This window comes from Drosophila subobscura, chromosome U, assembly GCF_008121235.1.
Source record: "Drosophila subobscura isolate 14011-0131.10 chromosome U, UCBerk_Dsub_1.0, whole genome shotgun sequence".
In the NCBI taxonomy this organism is placed as follows: Eukaryota; Metazoa; Arthropoda; class Insecta; order Diptera; family Drosophilidae; genus Drosophila; species Drosophila subobscura.
In genome coordinates, this window is record NC_048534.1 from 18404219 (window position 1) to 18430035 (window position 25817).

Consider the following 25817-nt stretch of genomic DNA (forward strand, 5'->3'; position numbering starts at 1 on the left):
ACGTTTTTCTTGCACTGTTCCAGCAGATAATTTGCTTTAAATTGAGATACTTTTTGGACAGCGTATCGCTGTGGTTTCGTGGCACTTACTTTAGACTAAACTTCTTTGACTTTCTGGATAAGCGTGAGCAGATCTGGTGTCGCGCGTCATGCAGCAGCGCACCTCGGTTGCTCTGCTCTTTGAGGAGTATTTGTAGACATAAAATCCTTCTTCTTTCACTTTGCAAAGGGCATGGCTTGGCAGCATCATTGTTTATTCTGATGTTTATTTCTTCCTCCTTCTTTTTTTTTTGCTTTTTTCACATTAATGCAGTTTGACTAACTATAAAGTTACACAGAAACAATTAAGCTTAGAGCTAAAGTTAGACAGAAAGAAGCGTTAGCGCCTGACTGGGTTAAGTTCTTGGCATAGTTTTTGCTGTATGCGTTAGCAGGAAACGAAGGGTACTCATAGAGGGATTATTTCTGTAGAGTGAACAGAATACTCATGAGAAAAGAGCAGAAAAAAGCGTCACCGAAATCCCCAAAAAGAAATTAAACTAATAAATAACACAAGAGTCGACCTAGAGCTAAGCTAAGGCAGTGTTAAGACTTAAATACTAAACATAATCATTGTCCAAGTTTGAAGATCGTTGAGGTCGTTGGTCGTTGCCCGTTGGCTGCATTTTGAGTTCAGTTTGAAGTGTGTTTTGATGTGTGTGGATGGATTGCCTCTACCAGGCCTTGTTGCGGCTGTTGCTGAGGCGTTCGGCGCTGCCAGAGCGCAGTTCCTCGCTTTCACGACGCAGCAATAGATCCTCTCTACGAGTGTCCTCTCGTCGGTTCTCCTCTCGTCGGTTCTCCTCTCGTCGGTTCTCCTCTCGTCGGTTTTCTTCTCTGCGGTTCTCCTCCCGGCGACTGTCCTCATCCAGTCTATCCAGCTGCCAGAGATCATTGTTCAGCAAACGGCGACCACTGGACCAACTCAAACCAGTACGAGATCCATGCCCATTGATGCGCGTGGTGAGCAATCCATTGAGATTCGAGTCCAGCAGCAGGGGCGATCCGCTGATCAACTGAGCCTGCACAGAGGCACTGGCGGGTTGGGCGAGTATCAGCTGAGGCTGCGACGTGCGTTCGATGGTGAGGCGTGCGCTGGGCAACTGTCGCCAGGCATCCAAATCGCGATCACGGGTCAGCAAAGTGGTGCGGGACGAAGAGGATGTGGACGACGATGAGGAAGGCAGTCGGGAGAGCAGTGTGGGTGGATGCGACACGACGGTGGCCTGGACACTCTGGCCGAGCAGTTGGCTGGCACTGGGCAGGCTCTGGGTTAGAAGCAGCGTCTGCTGATCGCTGCTGAGACGCTCGAGTAGTCGCTGGCTCTGACGACGCTCCTGCTGCTGACGACGCTCCTGGTCACGCTCACGCTGCTCACGATCCCTGAGCTCACGTTCCCTCAAGTCCCGTTCCCGTTGCTCTCGCTCTCGCTGCTCCTGTTCTCGCTGCTCGCGTTCTCGCTGCTCCTGCAGGCGCTGAAGATCGCGCAGTTGTTGCTCCTGTTGCAGTCGCTGCTGTTCCTGCTGCTGTCGGAGTTGTGCCGTTTGCTGTACCTGCTGCTGGAACTGCTCCATCAGTTGCTGTGCCTGAACACGCGCCTGGCTCTCGGACTCGCGACGACTCTGTGCCTCCAGCTGCAGTTGGCTGGCCTGCTGTGCCTCTGCCAGATTCTGTGCCTCGGCTATCGCTTGGGCGGTCAGGCGGGACTGCAGCTCCTCGATGCTGCTGTAACGCGAGGATGACGACGACGAGCTGCTGATTCGCTGCTGCTGCTCATCCACACGCTGATTCGAGACGATGGCATTGAAGCCGCTAGCGTCATCGGCCGTGTACTCCACAATGCGTCGCGTGCCATCGGGTTCGATGAGCGAATACTGTCCCTTGACCAGATCTCCATCTCGCTTCTCCTCCTGCCGTTTGTCATCGCCGGTCAACGTGTCGCGCACATCGTAGGCGAAACTGTACTGCGGACGTGTGTCATAATCCTCGCTGGAGCTGGGTGTAATTGTCGTGGCATCATCATCATCGTCCTCATTGTTACCATCAACGTTCCCATTGAGATCTAGCAGCTGCTGCTGTTGCTGTAGACTGGAGGTTGAAGATTTGCTCAGCTGATTCAGTGCCTCCAGATTACGCAGATACGAGGAATTTGCCACATTGCAGGTCAGCAGGCTCAGGCAGAGCAACAAGTAGGTCTGAAAGTGGATAAATTAATGTTATTTTTGTGGCATACTCGACATAAATCATTCGCTGACAGCATCAATTGGCTATTGAATTTTTCCGGCTTGCCTTTTAGCTTTATTTTGCCATAAATTTGTCATGTCTAAAAAAGGTTTTGTGTGGGTTTTTTCTTGCTGGATGTTTGAATGCGAATTTTGGTTGTTTTTTGTTAACTTTTCTAGTGAAAATTTGGTGTACAATTCTACTTGGAAAGAACTCTTTTTCAGTAGCTAAATTCTTGTAATACTTTCCTCCCTTTTAGCACACTTTTGCAGAGCATTTGCACTTCTTTCTGCTGCCAAAACTTTGCCAGTCTGCTGGCTCTCGACACATTCCAAATTGCCTTAATGCGCTTTTGGCTTTTAACATTTTGTATTTTTGATTATCCTGATTTATGTGGCACCTCCTTTCTGCAATAATTTATGGCCTAATGGAAAACTTACCCGTTTCATGGCGTTTCAGCTGACGTTTAATAGGCGACTAGTTTGGGTTTGTCCGCTGTTTTGTTGCTTTGGTAATTTGTTTAGCTGCTGCGTGTGGCCTGCTGGCTGGTTCTGCTGTATACAACTGATGGGCAGTCCATCGGCCATCGGTCATTTTATATCATCTGCAGGAAAAAACAAACTGATATGCTGCTGCAGCCAGCTTTCAAATTTGTTTAGTTAGGGTTACAAATGACCTTCCCAGCAGAAAACAGATACGAGCTGCAGTCTGCCTGGCATTCACTTTTCGAAACTGCATACAAATTGTCACCCACTGGCACCCTTAACCGAGCAATGGTAGGGGAAATTTATAGGTACAACTGGAGTAGGAGTTATCAATGGGTGGACTGGTACTGAGGTAAAAGCAGCTTATGAAAATGGTAGACAGGAAATTGGAAATTGGTTTTTGGGCCTGACCGAATCCCCCAGTTGTTGGTCTCATGCATTTGAAATTTTTCGCAACTGCAGCTCCAATTGCAGCAGCAGCAAAACGGTCAGCCATGCGGCATGTGGCATGGCAACACTCCATGGACACAAGGGAAATATGATATGTGGTTGTTGGATAGGCGGCAGGCTGGAACGGTAACTTTTAATGGACTGACTACCAGATTGTAACCAGAGCACGCTTTATCGATTAGTTTTGAGATTCATTATACGACAGGTTTTTCATCATTGTTACGTTAGAGCCCAGCACTGTCCAGCACTGACACATTTGTCAGTTGCATCGCTCTCTCTCTCTCTCTCGGTGTCTCTCTGTGGGGACTAACGGAAGATTGATTAAACGAGCACGCATAGGGAATGGCATGTGTAAAGGTTAGGGTGAAAAAAACTGTCCAGATTTGTGTTGCCAAATGCACCCAACTTTGAAATTGTATTTATTTCCTTGTGACATTTTAAACTGGCCAACAATTTGTTGTCTTAATAAAATAACTTACACATTTAGGCACAATCCATGGCGATCTTTAATCCCTTTTCAACGGAACAGGCTGAACTCAACCGTAAAATCCCTCGCCCCACCCCTCCACATGTGCGAGAGATTTATGAATAGAGCAACGCCAAACTGGGTTTAAGGATGTGACACTGTCCTGGCGCAAAAGCGAAGCGTACAAACTTTATCAGCTGTGAAAACAAAAGCCAACAACAGCGAGGGAAACAACGGGCAAACACCATTGTGTTAGCCGCGTGTACCCGTAAAAACAAGTAAAATTCATCTAAAGAGCGAGGGGCTAAAACAAAGGCAAGAGCAAAAATAACAAGGCAAGAAGCAGAGGCGCAATGAAAAGCAAAACAAAACAGTTGGAAGGTGTGAGTGTGGGCTGGGGTGTGCCCTGTACTTAGATTTGTGTTGTGCACTGCTAGAATATGGCATGAAAAAGACCTTACAAATGTGTGGAAAATATGAGGGAGTGCAACTCAATAACATCAAATAAATATTGTGATTGTAAGTGTACATGCAAAGCTTTTATATTTGTCCTGTCTGTCCCGTTGTTTAGGGTGCCAAAACTCCTTCCATCAGGTAACAGGTAGCGTGCACGGGTGGCGATCGCAGGTACCGCAAGCGAGAGCAAATCTGCTCTCTTTTTAGGGTTCCTCTGTTGTTGTTGTTGTTTTTTTCCACCGTTTGTCTGCATGCAAGCTTGCGTTTGGCTCTCTTGCTTATTACAAAATCTACCTGCGGCGAGACGAGCCTCCCTAAAGCTGAGCGCTCTCTCAATTCCAACCTGACTTATGTATGGTTATGCTGGTGATGGCACTATTGGTGCGTACGCCTGCCTTATATCTAATACAAATCTACCCTCCTTACACTTTACGCGTACAGGGTACGTCATGAAAACTTGCTGCAGAGAGAAAAAATTGTCATGCATGACTGAAATACAAGAAGAGGCGAGGCCAAAAGAAGAACAGGCCCAAGAGCTGCAAAAAAAAAATCCCACCAACATTCACATCCACACCCACGGGCCGAGCCGAGCCGAGCTATTCTGTTATTCATGCCGTGAAACATAGTTTTAGGCGCCACACCGCACCTCGCATTCGGGTGTCCATCTGCATGGGCGATACGGTAACATGTGTATTCTCCTCCCCCTCCAACCACATTGTTGGACACTTTTTCCTGCCCCAATTCGCCGGCTGTGTGTGTTTGTCTTTGAAACGCGTTTCCGCTTGTTTTTCCCCATGCTGGATTTGGTATGAGCTGTGTGGAAAACCAGAGGAAAATTGAATGGCCAGCAGCATGGCCGGGCATCAGGCGCGGCACTGTTGTAATTGAGTTGGCTGTCCAGAATGGGAAAATAGTCCTGCCAATTCCGACATGCATTGCAATGCAGAATCGTACATGGTGAAAAGCCCCACGCTCCAGCTCGGGACATTTTCCCGTGCTAATTAATCATTTTTCGCAACATGTTTTGTAGAACCATTTCCCTGCCACTGCCAAGGTTCATTACTCGCAAATAATCAATTTCAATTGCCAATTGCAATTGCAATTAAGTTGCTTGTTTTTGCCCTAGTGGAGTTTTGTAAATTCATTTGAAAATGCTAAAATGAAGGGAGTGTGGATTTCCATGAGGGTTTTGACGCTGTGGAATTGTTTGCTGAATAAATTAGCGATATTTAAAATTTATTTGATCACTTTTTTCAATTCGTTTTCGATCTACTAGAACGAGTTTAAATAATATAAAATGTTCTGTTCCTTTTGCCATTTCTTCTGGATCGTTTATTATAAAGGTTTCATATATTTCAGAAATAGTTTCGAATCAGGAATGAGGCATAATCAGAGTCAATATTTATACAAAATTTCAGAACAAAGCATCCCAAATCTGAGCATATGTTCTATGTATATCGAAAGTGTATTTTGACTCTACATGTTAGTCCCTTAATTAATTTATTTGTTTTTCCTTAGCATTTGTTTTAAATGCAATTAAAAGCACATTCTTAAACAAATGATGGCAATTAAAATGCAGCTGCAATTTAAATGCATTGAAAGAGATAAAAATGTACATATCTATGTATGTACATATGTACATATGTATGTATGTAAAATGTATGTATGCAATATTTTAGTCATAAATCTCTCTACAAAAAATCGAATCAATGTCATTCCTAAGCCTACTCTCGAATTGATTGCCTGGCAAATTTCACCCTCTATTAAAAATGCAGCATGACAAAATATTTTGATTTTTGTTGATTGCTGTGGAATTTTTGTATTGCTGCAACACAAAAAAAGATTCGGAATTGTTATTTCATGGTTGGGCATCTCCATTTCCATTCTGCATGCCGCTGGGCATTGCTGCAACCGAAAATTCCATTATGTTCTGGTCAAAAGTGGAAGCAATCCAATCTGCGGCTGGGGCTGCCAGCCGGCTGGATGGCTCCTCTATGTCACCAAATGCCAAGAGGCCGAGCCCGAACCAGAGCCAGAGCCCATCCCGCTGATTGAGTGGAAGTGCGGATCGCTTGGGGATTTTTAGAGGGGGAACTTTTGGCCCGGCTGAGAGTGTTTCAATTTATTTTTCATATTTTTGTTTAAGCGCTTTTTGTTTTACTTTCCTATTGCTGCATTCGGCAGAGGACGAAAGTCCCCCGGTTCACACACACACACAGCAGCAGCATCAGCAGAATGCCAAAAGTTAAAATAAACAGCAATAGACAGCAGAAAACGCAGGAGCTAACGGGACAACAAGCAGGAAGGCAGGAAACACTTCAAAAAAGTATGCCAACAATATTTCTGCCATCTCGCTGGAGCTCCCTCCCTCTCTCTCGCTCACCCTCTCTCTCGCCTATCTATCTATCGCTGTGTGCTTTTGTGCTATTGAAAAGGAAATGAATGGCAGGCAGAAAAAGTTAAATCACCTCCAGCAATTGGGCTACGGCTGTGGCTCTGTGGGAATGTGAATGGAATGGGCATTGGAATGGGTAATGGTGGGGGGTGCCGGCGTGGCACAGCCAGCACACCAGCTACCAGCTACTGGCTCTATGGCTCCCTGGGGTGGTGTATGCGCAATATTCGCGCATCGGCCACTAAGCTGCGTCCTGAGCCCTGGAATTTGTCGCATTTTCTTGTTTTACACTAACAACGAGTATAATGACTTGGGGTAGAGATTTGGGAAGCAATAAAAAAAGAATATATGCTTTTACATATGTATGTATTTATGTAACGTTTTCTCTCAGCGCTAAAGCGATATTAACACACCACTGTAAGCAGACTGTTACTGCTCTCCCGTTTACAGCTCTCTGTTAGCGCTCTTTGACACCGCGCTGAGCGGGATCGCGTTCGCTCTTACGATCCACTAGGCTCACGTGCAGCCTCAGCTTGCAAACTAAAATTGACTGGCGCTTCAACCCCCGTTTTAACCGACCGTGAATCTGTATACGAAAGAAGGAGATGGAAGACTTTCTTTTCGCTCTGCTTTTTTACACTTCTTTGGCTTGGGCTTCATTGGACTTTGGACTTCGAACGCTCTCCCACAATCACTCTCAGTGTGCATGGAATAATCGCTTTGCAGCGTATCAAAACCTTCGACTATTTGCATCTCACTTTTCCGTGTCTTATGTTTTTGCTTGATTTTATTTTGCGTTTCGTTTTTTGTTTTTCGATTTTCTATTTGCTGTGGGAAATTGCTTTCAATAATGACGGAAAAGTGTTGTGCTGGTGGGACATGGGTTTAATGGCTGCTGCGGCACGACACGGCACTTGTCGCCTGTGGAAGTTGTTCGTATTTTTCCACGCCACTCTTCAGGCAATTTGAATGCACTCATCGTTGTGTTCGGGGGGCATTAATAAATTGCCACGTAGCGGTGCGAATCCTGGCGTGTCCTTGGCCACAGCTTTGTCACGCTGCACACACAGACAAACACATGCAATCATATGCATGTCCGGCAGCGCCTTCCTGCCTTCCCGGTTACTTATGCAGTCCGTTGTGTTCGCATTGCACTTTTCAGGCGTGCAACGCCAACGGCAGGCAGGCTCATCGTCATTTGCATTTGGTCAGCGGAGAGCGGGCAGGGAACAGCGGATAGCGGATAGGGAACAGCGGAGAGTGGGCAGCGGAGAGCGAACAGCGAACAGTGGACAGGAAACAGCGGAGAGTGGACGGTGAGCAGCAGACAGGGGACAGTGGAAAAGGGACACCGGACATGGGACACTGGGCAGCGGACTGACAGAGTGCTCCTTCTGCCGAGCTGTGGAATATATTAATATATTTCGCATTTCCACGGCAGCACACAACCTTAATGAAAAGCGATATCCCTCCGTCCCTCAGCGCTTCAAGGGTCTGTCGTTAATAACATCCATATCGATTCGTTTAATCACGTTCGCGCTTGCCTGCCTTGCCTTCAATGTTCAGCGTATAATTTTGGAGTGTTTTTAAGTATGAAACTTTATTTTATACAATTTTTCGATACATTGTTGCAATTTTAAAGAGTTTTTAATGAATGCACAACGAACATCCATGAAAGGGAATAATTTTTGAAGGGTTTTCACTGGAGACCAGCAATATAATTACATCAAAATCTTAATTAAAAATCAATCATAAAATGTGTGTTTAAGTGTAACGCAGGAACCTCTCAAAAGTCTCTTAAAAATATAAATTCCTCAATACTTTTAAGCTCTATTAAATGGGAAAAGTTTAAGAAAGGTTTTTTAGCAGCGAAAAAAGTGTTTGCATCACGTACGCCCCAAGACAAAAATTGCAAAAAAAAAAGCACCAAAAAAACCCGAGCCATAAGTCAATAAAATGTGAAAGGGAACAACTCCGCGCAAACCTTTATCAATGATAGGCCCCAGGGCTATGAATTTCACATGTAGGAAAGGCTTGAAGAGAGGTTCAAGGGAGCCTTGAAAAAAGGTTTAAAAAAATGTTTAAATTTTGTGGAATAGTTCCCTGCCTGCAGGCCTCATTTGCGCTGCTTAAATCTCGACCTTTTGTTTGGATCTCGGAATTGCCTATAGTATTTTTATGTTTTAATTACACGAAACAGATTCTGTTCAGATTTATGCAATGCTTACAATAACAACATAAAAACCAAGCACGAAAATTAAATGTTCCATTCATTTCGCTTCTCTTTTCACTTTTCGCTTTAATGTTTTGTTTTTGTTTTGCTGCGAAAAATGTTTATTTGCGCATTGCGACGGTGGAAATGAATGAAAATTTCATACGAAGCGGCCCACGGGGGCACTGGGCACTGGGTAAATCAATTACTGGAAAATGTATTCAATTAAGAGTCTCTCTGCGGCTCGGACTCTAGATATCTTTCACCTGCAGAACGAGCGCAAAGAGGGAGTAGGCCGTCTTCAGGGTGGCATAAAAGGCATTCAAATTGAGTTCAATGAGGCCACCGGCCTTAATCACACGACTCCTGCCGCCCAACGTGAGTTGCGTGAAGATGAGTAAGTCCCGTCGATGCTCCGACGATGCCTCATACCATTTGCTGGAGAATATGGCGTAGGGCAGGCTGGAGATCTCTTCGGCCACGACACTCGCAAAGTAGCAGCTGGGAAAGAGTTGCACGCAGATGACAGCCAGGAATATCATGTAGTAGAGCACCGTGATGATGTCCCTGACATAAAACAGGACATAGGAGACAATCAGGCAGAGACTGGCACCCGAGCTGCCGAGCTGAACGAGCTGCACGACGCTTATGCTGTGGCGTGTGAGGTAGTGGAGTCTGTGAAGAGAGAGAGCTGCAGTTTTGATAGATTTAAGGGGGATTTTCTCTTACCTCATGAGCACTTTATGCTGTTCTATGTAAGCCCAGAGCTGCTGGTGATTCTTAGCAGCCAAGGCAGTCCCTTCATGGCCCAATTTTCGCATGCGCAGCGCCCAAAGGTGTACATGTCCGCCCAAAAAGCAAAGCGTCAGCGGGCCATAACTGTCATTGGATATGCCCTGAAAGCCCTCCAGCAAAATGCCAACACTCTGATAACCGAGAGCCAAGGCATACAGATAGCCATTGCCACGCCAATCGAAGGGAAAGTAAGCGGGATAAAGCAGCTCCCGATCCGCGGAGACAATCAGTATCAGGACATTGAGCAGAAAGAGCGCATAGATGACGCCAAAGCTGGCATAGAGGCAGCGCGTGAAGCGCCTCGCCTGGCGCTGCAGGTGATCCTGATAGTAGCGATGCTGCTCCGCCTCAGCCTCCACATAGCCATCCAGTTCGATGAGCAGCTGCTCGATTTCCAGCATGTCGTGCAGCTGATAAATTTGTGCCACATGCTTGAGGCTGCACGCGGCACAAGTCATCGAAATGGAGAGGTTCTGAAAGAGCTCAGCGGAGGTGGGCTGCAGCGCGAGATTCACCAGCAAGTGCACCGGAAACATCAAGGTGACGAGCAGATGCACTGCCACCATGTAGATCCTTGCAGGACGTTGCGTGGCCCCAAAGTAGGTGGGCGCCATGAGACGCATGCACCACCAGAATGGCCGATAGACGCGAACACTATCGATGCGGGCGGACATCGTGAGGCTAATGGCAGTGTCTGCCACACATTTGGCGGCTTTTATGCGGCATGCAGCGACACGGAGAGAAATCAGTGAAGGTTTTTTGTTCATTCAAAATTTATTCCGTTTGGGTGTTTCGCGCAGTGTCCACTAAATGACATTTAAACGGCGCCAATGCAATTTTCATAAAGCCTTTTCGCGCGCCCATTAATGGACAACCCATTAAGCGGTAATTAAAATTAAATGAGTATTCATTTACGCAGCGACATGGCCAGCGTGAAGAAGGAGTAGGCCATGCGAATGGTGGCAAAAAATGCATTCAAACTAATGCCAATCATGCCACCCGCACGGATCTCCACCTTCGCCAGAGTTAGTTGCATGAAAATCAGCAGAGTGCGGCAGTATCCCCGCTCCATGCCCACCCAATTGCTGGAGAAGATGGAGTCCGTCAGGCGATTCAGCTCCACGGAAATCAGCGTCCCATAATAGCAGCAGGGAAAGAGCTCCAGCAACATGGCCACAAAGTAAACGCCGTAGTAGGTCATCGCAAAATTGTTCTCCGCAAAGAAGAGAATATTGACGAGGGTAATGGAAATGTTGATGCCACTCGAGATGAATTGTCCGAGCTGTGAGAGGTGCATGGTGCTGCGGAGTAGTTCCACGATTCTGCAAGAGAAATCTATAGAAATTACAAGTAAATTGCAGGACATAGCTTCACTCACTTCATTAACTTCCTGTGATCTTCTATGTTCTCCACCAACTCCCTAACAACTGTCTGCTTCGCTGACTTCCTCTCATACCCCATTCGACTCAGTCTCATGGAGAGCAGCCTCACATGTCCCGCAACCACACAGAAGGTCATCGGGGGATACGAATCGTTGGCCAAATTCTGCACAATTTGTATGCTAACTCCCGCAATTTGATAGGCGACACTCAGCCAATAGATCTGTTCGGTTGCCTGCACATCATACGGAAACCACGCAGGATACAGCAGCTTGTGTCCTTTGCCAAACAGCACAGAGGCAATGGCCGCCGCATTGGACAGCCCGTAGGCGACGATGAAGCTTTTCCACACAAAATTCGCCTCTCGCTGGGTATTGCGATCGAAGTAGGCACGCTCCTGCTCGGTGAGAGCTCGCTGATCCAGCTCCAGGAGCAGTGCCTCGATGTCCTTGATTTCCTGCAGCTTCCAGCGAAAGCAAACAAATTTGAAGCTGGCAAAGAAACAGGCGGCCGTGATGGGTAAACCCTTGCAGACATCTCCCAGCCTTGACTCAAAAAAGAGTCCAGCAATCAGATGAATCGGATACCAAAAGGTCACAAAAATGGTGATCAGTATATCGAGTGCATACAGAATCGGCTGCCTGCTCTCCACACCCAGCAGCCGCCAATAGAGCCAGTAGGTCTTGTAGATATCTTCCGTCCTCACAACCGGCGAGGATAACTCCATTTCCGTAACAGTTGAGCAGCCATCCGCGCAGCTGCCGTTTTATAGAATCAGTTGAGGCAAAGGTGTTAATTATATAGTCAACCTGTTACACGCCCATCATTAGTTGCGCGTACACCCACTATTATATGTATATACCCAATCATTACCATTATTAGGGTTAAACACTTGACACCAGCACCGGTCTGTGGGTGCCTGAAGGAGCTCTGTGGGAAGCGCCCGATGGCAGGTCGACTCTCGTTATTTAAGCCTTTGACTTCTATGAAGCTTTTGAACCCATCATGTTTCACATTTGTTAGGGAACATACAAATTGAAAAGTTCCCCAAAAATACCAGATGAATGGTCGAATAAACCAGGAGAAATCCTCGATTTCAGAACTACTTATAAGGCTTACAGAAGCCTAATATGGTGTATTATTTATCTAGCATTTTCTGGTATTATCTGGTATTTTACAGTATTTTTCTAAGTGCAGAGATTTTCATGGATTTGAAGAACTACAGAAAACGGCTTTGATTTAGCATTTATCTAGTATTTGTAATGGTATTATCTGGTATTTTTCAGTATTTTTATTTTAAGTTTTAATTTATTTATCTGGTATTTCTGGATATTTTTTTAGATGTCTTCTGGAATTTGCACCTATTTTTATGTATTTTCTGGTATTTTTCTGGAGCTTAATAAACTTTTTTTTAGTCAATTTCAAAACCCAATACAAATTCTCCATTGAAGTATTTTAATTTGTGACATTTTTCTCAGTGTTGAAGCTGCACCCGGACAAAATAAATGACATTAAAGCGTTCACAATGCAATGCAATTTTCCAAAAGGCCTCCGACCATTAATGGCCAGGCCATTAGGTGGCGATTAAAATTAAACGAATATGCCACGGAATGCCACGGAATGCCCACTAATTTACCGGAACGACATGGCCAGCGTGAAGAAGGAGTAGGCCATTTGGATGGTGGCAAAGAATGCACTCATGCTGATGCCGACCATGCCACCCGCCTTGACACCCACCTCCGCCAGGGTGAACTGCATCAGGATGAGCAGCGTGCGGCAGTATCGTGGGCCCATGCCGAGCCAGTTGCTGGAGAAGATGGCATAAGGCAGTTTATCAAACTCCATGGACATCAAAGTGCCGTAGTAGCAGCTGGGAAAGAGCTCCAGCACCATGGCCAGGAAGTAGACGACGTAGTAGATGATGGCAAAACTGTTTTCCGCAAAGAACAAAATGTTGATGAGCACAATGGAAATGTTGATGCCACTCGAGATGAATTGTCCGAGCTGGGAGAGGTAGAGGGTGCTGTGCAGCAGGCGAACAATTCTGAAAGGAAACACATAACAAATAAATGAAAAATCTCCAAGGGTTTAGCTGCTGCGCTCACTGCATCAACTTCCTGTGATCTTCGATATTTTCTATCAGTTTTTTGGTGGCACCTTCGCGGTGATGTCCCATTCGTGTCAGTCTCATCGAAAGCATTCTCACATGTCCAGCAACCACACAGAAGGTCATCGGCGGATACGAATCATTGGCCATATTTTGCAGTATCGTCAGACTCGCTCCTGTGGCTTGGTAGCCAAAACTAATCCAATATTTGAGCGCTGTGGCCTGCACATCGTAGGGAAACCACGCAGGATAGAGCAATGCTCGTCCGCTGCTGAACAGCCCAGAGGCTGTGCCGGTCACTGTGGCCGCTATGCCGGCTGCCACATAACTTTTCGATATAAATTCCGCCACACTGCGCGTTTTCTGATGAAAGAATAAACGCTCCTCCGGACTCACAGCTCTCTCATCCAGTTCCTTGAGCAGTTGTTCGATTCTCTTGATCTCCGCCAGTCGCAAGCGAAAGCAAATAATTTTGAAGCTGCAGAAGAAACTCTCCGCCGTGAAGGGTAAATTCTTGAACACATCCTTCATAGTCCGCTCGCGGAATAAGCCAATGATCATGTGTGTGGGATACCAGAAGGTCACAAAGAAATTTAGCATTAAGTCGAGCAAAAATCTCATTGGATACTCGCCCTCGACACCGAGCAGACGCCAGTAGAGCCAATAGGTTCGATAGATGTGTTCGCTCCGGATAAATGGTGCGGGGTTTGATTCCGATTCCATGTTCGCGACACTTTTTGGAGCTGCTCCCAGCTGGCAGTGGCTTTTATAGTTCGTTCTTGGGGAATTATTAATTATGACGCCTTTTTGTTGGGTAGCGTAATTGTTGAACCCATAATTATGCTTAATTGGTTTTTAACCAGTTGACACTTGTCTTTTTTAGTATAAGATTTTGGGCATGAGATTGGGGATACAGAACTCGGCACTACCCTTGGGCAGTTAATTTCAGTTAATTTCCTTTGTAAGAACTACACGAAATGGGTCTGAATGGGTTGCTGGTAGCCTATAGTCTAGTTTGTGACTTCTTCAGAGGATGTTTGACATACTAAAAATCATGGCCTTTAATGATCCACCAAAACGAGCTTGAAGGCTGCTCCTTAAAATAAACCCAGACGCTGCTCGCACCAGTCCTCGAAATCCATGCTAAAAATGTAAGTCAGTACTCCGCATCCACATCAATAAATTCACAGAAATGTAAGCTCAAATTTAAGTATTCATTTTTTATTTCCAGCTCATTATTTCCTCAACGAAATAGCCACAGTAAAAAAAGAGTAAGCCATGCGAATGGTGGCAAAAAATGCATTCAAACTAATGCCAATCATGCCACCCGCACGGATCTCCACCTTCGCCAGAGTTAGTTGCATGAAAATCAGCAGAGTGCGGCAGTAGCCGCGCTCCATGCCCACCCAATTGCTGGAGAAGATGGAGTCCGTCAGTCGATCGAGCTCCATGGACACGAGAGTGCCATAATAGCAGCTGGGAAAGAGTTCCACGAGCATGGCCACAAAGTACACGCCGTAGTAGGTCATCGCAAAATTGTTCTCCGCAAAGAAGAGAATATTGACGAGCGTAATGGAAATGTTGATGCCACTCGAGATGAATTGTCCAAGTTGTGGGAGGTGCATGGTGCTGCGGAGATGTTCAACAATTCTGGAAGGTAAATCTATAAAAATTACAGATAAAATGCAGAAAGTGCTTGGCTCACTTCATTAACTTTCTATGATCCTCAATGTTCTCCACCAACTCTCTAACCATTCTGCCCCTCGTTGACTTCCTCTCATAACCCATTCGACTCAGTCTCATGGAGAGCAGCCTCACATGTCCAGCAACCAAACAAAAGGTCATCGGTGGATACGAGTCATTTGTGAGGTTCTGCAGAATGGCCAAACTATGTCCAGCTGCCTGGTAAGCAAAACTCAACCAAAAGCGCAGATTCGAAGAGTGAATATCGTAGGGAAACCAGCCGGGATAGAGCAACTTTCTGTCATGTTTAAACAGGCCAAAGGCTGTGCCTGTGCCAATGGCCAACAAAGCAGCAAAGAGAATACTCTTCCAAATGAAATCCGCCACGCGTAATGTTTCCCTCTGAAAGTACGTTCGATCCGCTGCGGTTTCGACACGCTCATCCAACTCCACCAACAGTCGTTCGATTTTCTTGATTTCCTCCATTTTCCAGACAAAACAAATAATTTTAAAGCTGCAAAAAAAACAGGAAGCCGTGATGGGTAGCCCTCTGCAGATCTCAGCCAAAGTGCCATCGCAAATGAGGCCGAGGATAAGATGTGCGGGATACCAAATTGTAACGAAGAAAAACTGAATGATGAGCAAAAGAAACCGCAGGAGGGACTCGCCCTCGACGCCTATTAAACGCCAATAGAGCCAGTAAACTCGATAAATATAATCACTGCGTATAACCGGCGAGGACAGCTCCATATTCGAGACAGGGTAAAGGCAGTCGATGAGTTTATATTTTTATAGTCAACGTTTGTGCGTTGGTTAGCTGTAATTGTGTATAATTAATTAATGCATTAATTACACATAATTACACATAATTAAACGCACCTTTTGAGGCATTTAACACGTGTTGGGTAATAGGCAAAGGATTAATTGAAAGAGTTGTCGGAAGGATGTGTGAGGCCAGACAGCAAAGCGCTACCCCAGCGGTGTTGTGGCGCCCCAAAAATGCACCAAAAAAGTTTCTCCTTTCTTGTAATCTCTGTTTTATTAGCACGGAGACTCCGTTGCAGCGGCACGTACAAAGTTGCCTTAATTTGACATTAATATCTGGCAGAATGAGCAAAAACTTTTTCGCTGCCGAGGAAGCTGCACATTTTTGCACTCGTTTTATGGCCTGTACTTTGGCGTCTCATGATTGCTTTATGACCGCCCAACCATCGATGACTTTTGCATGCAAATTTTTCGACAGATCAAGATGTGGTTTTAGCTGACTTTGTCTGCAGCAGACAAGAGGGAAGGGGGAAAAGCCAGCGGCCTTAGAGGAACCAAAAAAAACATGTCAAGCGCATTTGACGCTTACTTATCTGTGGGTGGCTCTGCACATCAGGGGGAACGGCAGAGTCCCTGCTCTCTGTGTGTGTGTGTGATTTTTTGACACAAAAGTTCACTTTTTGTTCGCTTGGCTTAACGCTGCGTTTTCGTAATCACGAAATGAGGAAGTGAACAACTGTGACAATGATGTGAAAATATCGCAAAATAAAGTGTGGACACGGAAAAAATGCGCATGTGACTGCACTCTGGGATGACCTGTAAGGAAGAACTTTATGTGGAATAATGTACGGCAGAAGGCAAGGAAGAAAGAAGGCACGGATAAAATCTTTCCTCTCCCTCCCACTCATCAACTCCAAGGAACGGAACACTTACATCACCTCGCTCTTACGATCCACTCTCTAAGCGATGCTCGCGCTCGCTCTAACATTAACTTTTTCTCACTAACAGAAGCATGCTCTCATTAACAGAGACACACTCTGAGCAACAGAGACGCTCTCTAACTTAGTTACAGCCACAGCATAACATAATGTAACACTGTAACAGACACAAGGAACATCTGTTAAACGAATGCACAGCCAGCAAGAACATCAATGATAACTACAAATCTTGCATGCACAGCTAAAAGACTGAATCGTATCTGACACCCACAAAACCAATATACCCTCAGCACCAATGGGCACAATGAAGAGGAAGGGCAGCTCAAAACTTTTTGCGGTTTCGCTACCCCCGCTCCAGAATGCGGCAGAAAAAAATGTTGCAAAAGTTATTTGATTTGGAATTTTTTTGTTAAAGTTTCTTTTTCCCTTTTCTATATGATTTTTGGACTGTACAACTAAATTAATGAAAAATCACAACTGTGTGCAAAATGTAATTTAATCTGTTATCTGCTCTTCTTTTTTTGTTCCTGTGCTGTGACAAGGCTTGAGGGCAAATGGGGCACGTGGCATTCGATAAACTTTGTGGCTGTGAAGAGTCAATGGAGTGAGTGGAGGAGTGCTGCTTTATCGTTCGAAACACTGACAGTTTTCAAACATTTATCAAATGGAAGAAGTTCCACAACCTTCCAACTTGTCGTATTGTTTGTACTTTAATTTATTGCCTTCTCACTTCTTAGATCTTCTTTTTTTGGGCAAGTGTCTGTCTAGGTTTTTATTAGCATATCGAACATCACACAAAAAGCAAACAAAAAAGAAGGAAAAGCTCAAGTAAACAATTAATTGTTCATTGGGAAATGGCAGCAAAAAGTTGAATTTAATTTAGCAGTTTAATGCGCATAAAATACAAACATTTTATCCACCCAATTTTCTGAGACAAGAAACGGAAGAGAGAAAATGGTCAAGCAATAAAATGCAGGAATAAAACCTTTTCTCTGTTCGTGAGTAGTTTATGTTTTTAGGGAAGTGAAAAGACAAAAGAAAATTTCCGAATTTTGTGCAAAATTGGCTAAAAATTTGTAGTTGTAGATTTTATTGTATGCCTTCGATGGGACAAAATAAATTGGAATACTTATAAGGCAGAAATTTAAATTGAATGGAAAGTATTTACCATTTTATGCACTTTTCTCGCTAAGAAATACTCCTTATAAATAATTGACTGATTGCTTGGATATTCTGCGATTTATTGTAGCCTTCATTTGTGGTTCCCCCTTTGATTTCTCGTTGTATTTTTAATCGTTTGTTTATTTCTCTGATCCAGTTCATTGTGTCAAGTATTTATCGCTTTTATCGCACGTTTCGTTCCGCTCTCCGCTTCGTTTTGCTTTTGTTCAACGTTTTTTTGGAGCATTTTCCCAAGAACCGCGCACCACAGAATTGTGTTTATATGTTTTCTCGATTTGGTTTTGATATTTTCTAATTTTTTAACCAACAGGAGGTCAAGGGGTGCAAAGTGGAGCAGCAGCTGCGTTTGCCCCTGCCGTTTGTTTACTTCGAAACTGGACAAAGGGTGTGGAGGGGCGCGGACTGCACAGCCAGAGGCGTAGCGCCAAAGGGGGTGCACGGAAGTCTTAGCTTCAATTTCGAGTCCCCCTCTGGGGCTACGCTCCTGCTGCTGTTTCTCGTATTCTGTGTATCCCGCAGTACTTGTGGCAAAAACTCTGCTAATCGTCTAATTTTATCATGTGGTTTTCCCCATTTAAGTGCCACAAAGTGTTGAATGATTTGTGTAGTGTGTAGTTTTGCTTCTCTTTTGCCCCAAACCACATGCCCATCCGCCGCCCCTTTGCTCTTTCTTCCCATGGAATTCCTTTTGCATTGCATTTTTCTTTGCTTATCATTAGCGTAAGTGCTTGCTGCACATTTGACCTTGCCACGCCTACTCATTAGAGGCTGAATGAATGAATGAATGAAATGAATGTGTGCAGCACCCAGCACAGAGCTTTTCGTGCTGTATGAAAATATTTTGAATGTGTGAAAAGTGACGTGTAGGGCCGTTGGTCACGCGCTTTACATATTTGTCATGTTCTCAAATTGCGCTTACGCCCTGCCCTGCCCTGTTCTGTTCTGTTCTGTCTGCCGCGCTGGCTGTTGGCCCAAAATGGCAATCAATCAAATGCCGGCCCGAATCCGTTTGCCTGGCTCATCTGTGGAATTCGCAGCATGTTCCGGTTACAATTTAGCATAGAACGCGCCTCGCGCCACGCTTGCTTGCCACACACAAAGTTGCGCTTAGTCAGCGTAGAGTCCCAAAAGTTTTGCGCAATGAAATTATGAATTTCCTTTTGATTTTAGTTACAAAGAAGTTAAGGCGGAGATTTGGTTTAACTCTGGTGGCAAAAACAAATTCGCTGTATGTTAACAGAGAGAGCAGCGGACTGTTGCTAACAGCGGACGAGTTGGTTCGCTCTCGCGCTGCGCTGCTGCTGCGCTGCTGCTGCGATCCAACGGCTCTGCTCTCGTTTCACCCCCGCTCTGTACCGTATACTGTTTAAGTAAAGCTGCAAAACTCATTAAAACAATGACACATGTTGTGCTGCTGTAAAAATCCACCAATTCCCTTTCCCAGCGATTTGCTCGCCTTATCTCCTGCCTCTGTCTCGATCAGCTGTTGAGTTTCTCTTGCCAACTGTCAAATTATAAATCCTTTATTTACTCCATATCCAGACGTTAGTTGGGGGCTCTGTTTCCATTTCCTTTCGTTGTCATAACACACGCCCACAAATGCAGACATTTCAATTGGCATCCGTTCGCCTCCACCGCCCTCCTCTAGCCTGCTGTCAGTGCCAAATCATGTTTTGGGGTCAAGCAGTGCGTATGGGAACACTACTCGAATGACTGTGTTCTCTGGGTCTACGTATATCCTACTCGAGTGCCTCCTGCTGCTGGCTGGCTGCCTGCTCCTCCTTCAACCATATCCGTGTCGACGTAGTCGTCATCGTAGACATAGCACAAAGCCTATGAAATATGAAGCAATTGACGTGAAATTGATTGTTCTGCTTCAAGCAGTGCGTGCCCTGCTCCAGCTCCTGCTCTGCCATCTTTACTCAGTTTTCTCTCTCTCCCTCTCTTTCTCTTCTTCTCTTTTTGCGATGGCATCTTGCGGTTTCCCGTTTATTAACTACAGCAACCATAAACTGCAGGGCATCCAAGTAACCTACCCACATTCTCCTCCAACACCTCCCCAACAGCAGCTTCAATGTCTGCCACACTCTGCCTCTGCCTCATGGACTCCGTCTGCCTCTTCGCTTATCGCTCACTTTACACGCTGCCAGCTATGCTAGGCGTTGCCGCAAAATTCCTTTCAGTTGGCATATTTTACGTGCCACGACTACGACCAGGAGATTGCTCCTGAGTGCTCCGCTGCCAAGGATTACTTTCTACTCGCTCTCATTACTGCCTCAGTTCTCCATCGAACTATTTGTATTTTGCGGGATTCTATGCCATGAGGCTATGGCGTTCGTTCCCTTAATTAATGTGATGACTTGTGGGGTCAAACAAAAGGTCCAGAGCATCATCAATACATGGGGCATTGGGCATTCGGCATTAAACGAGCCATCATTCATCACGAGTTGAAAAGGGCAGAGGGCTAGCAATGTTTGAGGAAGGTACAAAATCATGTAGTTCAAATGGGATTTCTAAAGAGAGTTCGAATTGTTCCCCCAGAAAGGATTGTGTTTCCAAAGTTCTGGATTCCAATTGAGGGAATTGTGAGGAATTGCTTGAATAGTTTTTGGAACTATTTTTATTTGAACAGCAAGCTGCCTCTGCAATTGTTCCTGTGAAAGAGGCCTCTGAAGAAGGAGCAACCAATATAAGTGAACTTATAAATAAATAAATAGTAATAACAAATTGTCACATAAACGACTAACAAACCAAAAATAAAACCTCAAATATTTAACATATTTGGTTGGTTTTACCAGAGCTTTTAAAGCCGAAAAATACAAATTAGCTGCCATTTAAGCGGAGACCAAATCCTTTGGCTTTCACCATATGTCAGGCATTCCTCAGCCTGCTTAAGGCCTCACGACAACGGCAATGGATGGTCATTTATTTCCCAACTCTACCTGTACTTACCTTTGCACACACGTTTCATCTTCCATTTCCATTTGTAGGCAATTTTTCAAACAGAGCGACAGAGAGACAGAAATCCGTACGTTTGCGGACGCACAGTGGTGATTGGGCTCATTTCAGGTTGCTAAATTAATAGTTTCCGAAAGAGAGACAGCAAAATGATAATCATGCGATATATCTCCTAAATAGAAGTTTGATTTTCTCTGCTACCGATTTTCAAATCGCCGAAGAGTACTCCATCAGATACGTTTTCCCTCAAAACATTTGTCGCCACTTTTTGCGCCGAGCTCCCACTGTGCGCCGCAAAGGCTCTCTCACGGCTCGCTGCCTCAACGCAAAAATGAGCTTTCCTGCTCTCGAGTGCGAGTCGGCGTTGTTTGCCGTGCCAAACGTGCGATGGTCTCACAAATTTTTCTGCCGCGAACAATGAAACAACAAAATACGAATGAAACGAATAATTTTGTTTGAATTTTCGAATTCAGGAAGCTAAATATTAAATCAAAATCACAGTAAATGTTAACCAGATATCCGGATTAAATCGAGTCTTTTGTCTCTCATGAGATGGCTTAAAACTGACAAAAATAGAGACAAAATTCTTTTCATGATCTGTGTTTTGTGTCGCCCGTTCGTGTGCAGCTAACGGTACGCTTGCTCTCTTCACTCAATCTTTCTCTTTGATCAAGACAATTTGTGTTTGCAAAATCAACAAAAACAAAACAGCATCTCTGCGGCTGTATGTGCGTGTGCGAAAGTGTAACCAAAACAAAAGAGGCAAAGATCCCCAGTAAAGGACTGAAAAAAACAAAAGTGCAGCAAAGTGCAAGAGGAGTAAAAGATAAAAGAAATGCAAAACTTGGACATGTGGAAACGTGCGGAAAACGCTGAATCTGATTTACTTTTGTGTTGTCTCTTTTCAATGCCACAAATGCAAGACAAGAGATTGCCCTGCCACCTTTTGTTTGGATCTTTTCCTATTGTATTTCTCTTTTTGGCCTGCAGTCAACGCCGCTTGTATGGCTTCAAAAATAACCATAATTTGTCCTTGGGCCAACGGTCGCGCTATTTTTAAACGTTTGTTCTGTTTTCCCCGCCAAAAGGTTTCGCCCCAGCGACGGACATTCTCGTATCAAAAGTGAATGAAAAATAATATATATTTAATTTAATTGAACAACAAATGCCCGAGACTGAGAGTGCGTCTCGCTGATTGACATCCGCGTGATATCCGAGGGTGCCCCCAGGCGCCGCAATGTGTCCTGGACTCTGATGGATGGATGGCCCCTCGTGTGATTTGTGTTTACTCTTGACATTTTCTTTGCACTCATTTTTCCTTATTTTTCTATTGTTTTCTACAACATGTCACAACACAATCCACAGTGTCGAGGGGGCGGGGCTAATTTCCACCCCTGTCAACGTCGCGACGTCACCAAAGCTGACGATCCGTTGACGGATTTGTTTTTCATTACGGTCCGGCGAAAACAATTTACAATGAAATTTCCAACGCTCTCCATAATTAATGTGTGAACGGCATTTGGCAATTCGGAAATTGTTGAAGCGACTGCCTGCCATGTAATTGTTCTGTAATTTATTTATGACAGATTCAAGCAAGGGGAACATTGTAGGAGAATCAAGGGGATACGGCTAATAATTTCAGTAGCTCCTCCAGATCGTAGCAGCAGAAATAATTCCCCCACAGAGACATTTGATGCAAAATTCTTAACGACTTTTTCCATCTTCCCTGCTACAAAATGTGCATTAAAAATGAGTCTGGAATGAGGTTTCCTCCTTTACGCCAGGAAGTAATGCAAATTTATAGACGTGTGTGGCTAATGTACCAACACACACATATTCACACACCCACACCTCAACACGATGCAAAACAAGCAGCATTCATTACGCATAAGGCAGGGAGAACCCTAGCAGCCTAGCAGCCGAGAGCCTATGTCAGGGATCGCCTACACGGCGGGGACACGTGCTCAATAATTTGCTCACGTCTGCGGCGGGTCCCAGCTCGACGACTGTAATTAATTTATGCAATAATTTTTCATTGCTTACATAACTGGAGAAGGGAACATTTTTCTGCAGGGAAATGTTTTAATTTTAGAATGAACTTTTGTTTTAGTTGCCTTAACCCCGGGCTGTCGTTTGCTTATTGCCACTAAATTTTGCGTAGGCCAATTGAAAGGTTACTCCTCCCAGAAAGTTATGACAAATGACTAAAGACAAGGCACATAAAAGGCAGTAGAATCGTGATAGAGAGAGCTCCATGGGACATGGCCATGAATGCCGGTCATTAGGTTAGCAGTTCGAAAGGACAGGAAGTCCCAGCACCCACTCCACACTCTTTTCATTCTAATACTCTTCAGTGTCGTCATTGTGCTTGGCACTTTTTTTTCGATGATTGGCGGCGCCACTCGTAGCAGCAACCCCCCAAGAAATAGTGGCAGGAGCGACAGCTGCGCTTTTCCTTGCCGAATGGAGTGGGAGAGAAAGAGCGAAGTGGTGGGGTTTGACGACGCACTTGACAATTGCCATCAAGGACAAGGAAATGCCACATTGCCTTTTGTATTATTTTTGTTTGATGTCCGAACACGCGATGCAGGATTGACTGGAGCGGGTAATCGTTTGAGTTCTTAAGCAAATTTTTCTTATTGGTTGATTGATTGAGAAACAAGTGTAGCAACATTTTGTCTTGGGTATATAATTGTACATTTTCCAAGTTCGAATTTCTGCCTTACCAAGCGCTGGCACTCGTTTGCCTTCCTGCTTTCAATTTGTATGTATTTCGGCCACAAAGCCCCTGTGCACCTTTTTGTGGCGTGGTGGGGCCATCGGGTGGGGACACTAAATGTCAAGTGCACGTGCTGCCACAAAAGGCAGGCCAGCCAGCCCTTCCACAGCCTGACCAGCCCCCGTGCCCTCTTGCCTCTTGCCCAACATTTTTCCAACCGAAAGAGGAACGTGACGTATGACTGATACGTACAGATATTAACTGTTTTTGTTGTTTCCCTTGGAGGTGTGGGTGTGGGTGTGGGTGTGGCATCTGTCCATATATTTCTCCCCCCTGTCACTGTGTGTGTGTGTGTTTGGGGGGAAAGTGCTTATTAAATATTGCGCATACGCCGCATGTGTCGAGTCGAAATTTTACGAGGCATTGCAAATTGATTTCGCGATACGGCAGCTGCCAGACAAAATACAAAATACACAAAAAAGTAAACAAAAAAAACTGCAATCAAACGGAATCTAGGCAAAAAATAAAAAATAAACGCGTGTCTTACAGCCTCAACCAGAAGCATAACAAGTCGCAATAATTTACACAGCCAAAGCAGCTCTACGACCGCTGAAAAAAAAGGGAAATAAATTACCGAAACCGAAACGGTTGAGAAGCTAATTACATTTTGTGGCACAGAGCCGGAGAAAAGCTGAGTAAGTAAAACCATGCCATGACCTTTCCCCACACGCGTAGTTTCTCAATCCGAATCTGACCCAAAAAATAAAGCAGAAACCGAGAGCCGAGAGAATGGAAACCCAAGAAAATGCATGCATAATGCAAATGCAAGTCAAGGATAGTTTTTGGCAGTATTCTGGCAAACAGTCGGAGGGCTCTGGCGTCGGCCTGTCCTCCGCTCTAGTCTGCACTTTTGGCCCTGTTCTAATGCACTTACAATGGGGCAAGGGAAAGCTTATTCAAATGGGAGCCTGGGAGCCAGCTGTTTGAGTTTCGAGCTCTTTTGTCTGACGAAAGTTTGTGGGTTTTGTTTCTGGCAACAAGAATATAATATTTAATTGTATAGAAAATTAAGTTACAAGTGGAAGTTACACGACGAGACTTGAAATTTGATTAAAAATGTTTATATTGTGAGCAGATTTTAGAGCAGAGTGGAGTAGAATTTCCATGAATATAATTTGGAAAACATAATGGAAAATGTTTATAGAATTTGTGGCCAAAAACTAGTTTGATCTGGATGCGTAGCTGAACTGGAAATCCCGAAAAAATATACAATATTTCAGGGTTAGCAGCTAAATATTTGGTTTATAATAGGCCAACAGAGTTATTGCTCTTCTTTGTTGTTTTGGGGTACTAAAAGTCTCAGAAATTCCATTTATTTTTATAATTTAATTAAAAATTTTTCACCAAACAGTAAACAATCGATGTACACAATTTTCAAAGATTTTGATGCTGTAAAAGAGCGGAGGAGAAGATTGCCAAGAGCTTTGAAGGTAGCATTATGAAAAGATAAATTTGTTAGTATTTTTATCTCCGAATTTTTCTTTATATTTAGATTTCCGACTTTATATTTATGCAACTCAAAAATGGGCCCATCGCTTGGCCCAATATTTTCTCCCTCTATTGGTAAGAGTATTCAAACTTCTCTTTAAGAATTTCCCGTACCACTTTCACTCGTTTCTCTCGTCTCCTTTGCTGCGTTTTGTAAAGCGTATTTTAATTTGCTATTTGCCTTTTGGTTTGCTTTTTGCGCAGTATGCAAAATAGCAAAAAACACAAAACTATATTGCAGGAAAACAAATTCTTGTCTTGGCAATACCCTAGAAAAAATTAGAGCTGTGTTCATGGCAAATGGTAGTGCTGTACCTTGGAAACAAATCAAAACTTGAAGCAGAATTCCTGTTACAGTTGTTTGCGTTTTGGTTATTTTTAGGAGCCAAATCTGTGGTTCATTTGAGCTCTGAATAATCTGTGAGATCTGTAATTAAATTCTACATTTTTGCCCATCCCCACAGGGTACACCACAGTCGTTTCTTGGCCCTACAATTTCGTTTACTTTTCTGCGGTTCAATGGCGCCTTCTGTTTACTTTTTTGCGCAATGCTCCAATTAGAATTTTTTGCGCATCTCTGCAAAGAGTGAACTCTGCTAGCCCACGCCATTAATTTCACAATTCCAAAAACTAATTAGGAACAGACTGAAACTGCATCATTTTTCAAATTTAATGAATATTTTCTGCCACTGTTAATCACCTGCAAGCTCTGACAAAAGATTCGGAGAGAGAGAGCGACAGGGAGGCCCTTTTGGTGATCCTTTGAACTTTTGCAACTCTTGAACAAAAGCGCAGAAAAGTTTGCGGCAACCTTCCGCCAAGTATTTTCCATTTTCTTGCCATTATGCATGTGTGAGTGGGGCCTCCTTTTTGATTTATTGTCTGGCCTCTGCCTTGCCCTGCTGCTGCTGCGCGCGAAACTTTTGATATTTCAGTGTGATTATTTGATGATAGTTTAAGCACTGACTTTCCCCAGCAACCTCATAAGTTTTCGGCACAGCTACAAAGTGAAATTGGT

The 25817-nt window shown here is 44.4% G+C and overlaps 5 protein-coding genes across 5 annotated transcripts; all 5 read right to left on the minus strand.

The window, feature by feature from the left end:
* Positions 1 to 694: 694 nt before the first annotated feature.
* LOC117902083 (trichohyalin) lies at positions 695 to 2813 on the minus strand. The gene is made up of 2 exons (XM_034813176.1): positions 2702 to 2813; positions 695 to 2233 (listed from the first exon to the last, which is right to left on the minus strand). Exons 1-2 carry the CDS (start codon positions 2708 to 2710, stop codon positions 713 to 715), a joined length of 1530 nt encoding a protein of 509 aa, XP_034669067.1. The 5' UTR covers positions 2711 to 2813; the 3' UTR covers positions 695 to 712.
* Positions 2814 to 8976: 6163 nt separating this feature from the next.
* On the minus strand, positions 8977 to 10194 carry LOC117901334 (odorant receptor 33c). The gene is made up of 2 exons (XM_034812042.1): positions 9455 to 10194; positions 8977 to 9400 (listed from the first exon to the last, which is right to left on the minus strand). Exons 1-2 carry the CDS (start codon positions 10192 to 10194, stop codon positions 8977 to 8979), a joined length of 1164 nt encoding a protein of 387 aa, XP_034667933.1.
* A 233-nt stretch (positions 10195 to 10427) lies between these two features.
* LOC117901335 (odorant receptor 33b) lies at positions 10428 to 11626 on the minus strand. The gene is made up of 2 exons (XM_034812044.1): positions 10899 to 11626; positions 10428 to 10842 (listed from the first exon to the last, which is right to left on the minus strand). The coding sequence occupies exons 1-2, from the start codon at positions 11624 to 11626 to the stop codon at positions 10428 to 10430; spliced, it is 1143 nt and encodes a 380-aa protein (XP_034667935.1).
* Positions 11627 to 12531: 905 nt separating this feature from the next.
* On the minus strand, positions 12532 to 13729 carry LOC117901337 (odorant receptor 33a-like). Its single transcript, XM_034812047.1, has 2 exons — positions 13005 to 13729; positions 12532 to 12943 (listed from the first exon to the last, which is right to left on the minus strand). Exons 1-2 carry the CDS (start codon positions 13727 to 13729, stop codon positions 12532 to 12534), a joined length of 1137 nt encoding a protein of 378 aa, XP_034667938.1.
* A 512-nt stretch (positions 13730 to 14241) lies between these two features.
* On the minus strand, positions 14242 to 21152 carry LOC117901339 (odorant receptor 33b-like). Its single transcript, XM_034812049.1, has 3 exons — positions 20527 to 21152; positions 14712 to 15203; positions 14242 to 14656 (listed from the first exon to the last, which is right to left on the minus strand). The coding sequence occupies exons 1-3, from the start codon at positions 20556 to 20558 to the stop codon at positions 14242 to 14244; spliced, it is 939 nt and encodes a 312-aa protein (XP_034667940.1). The 5' UTR covers positions 20559 to 21152.
* Between the last annotated feature and the right edge of the window lie 4665 nt (positions 21153 to 25817).

Excerpts from the sequence above, each read along its gene's own strand:
- LOC117901334 (XM_034812042.1), bottom strand. The coding sequence starts at position 10,194 with ATGTCCGCCCGCATCGATAGTGTTCGCGTCTATCGGCCATTCTGGTGG. Across the intron at positions 9,401-9,454 it reads CAGCATAAAGTGCTCATGAG|ACTCCACTACCTCACACGCC; the intron begins GTAAGAGAAAAT and ends CTCTCTTCACAG.
- LOC117901335 (XM_034812044.1), bottom strand. The coding sequence starts at position 11,626 with ATGGAGTTATCCTCGCCGGTTGTGAGGACGGAAGATATCTACAAGACC. Across the intron at positions 10,843-10,898 it reads GATCACAGGAAGTTAATGAA|AATCGTGGAACTACTCCGCA; the intron begins GTGAGTGAAGCT and ends TTTCTCTTGCAG.
- LOC117901337 (XM_034812047.1), bottom strand. The coding sequence starts at position 13,729 with ATGGAATCGGAATCAAACCCCGCACCATTTATCCGGAGCGAACACATC. Across the intron at positions 12,944-13,004 it reads GATCACAGGAAGTTGATGCA|AATTGTTCGCCTGCTGCACA; the intron begins GTGAGCGCAGCA and ends GTTTCCTTTCAG.
- LOC117901339 (XM_034812049.1), bottom strand. The coding sequence starts at position 20,558 with ATGGAAATGGAAGATGAAACGTGTGTGCAAAG. Across the intron at positions 15,204-20,526 it reads GATGAAACGTGTGTGCAAAG|CTTTAAAATTATTTGTTTTG; the intron begins GTAAGTACAGGT and ends TTTTTTTTGCAG. Across the intron at positions 14,657-14,711 it reads GATCATAGAAAGTTAATGAA|AATTGTTGAACATCTCCGCA; the intron begins GTGAGCCAAGCA and ends TTTACCTTCCAG.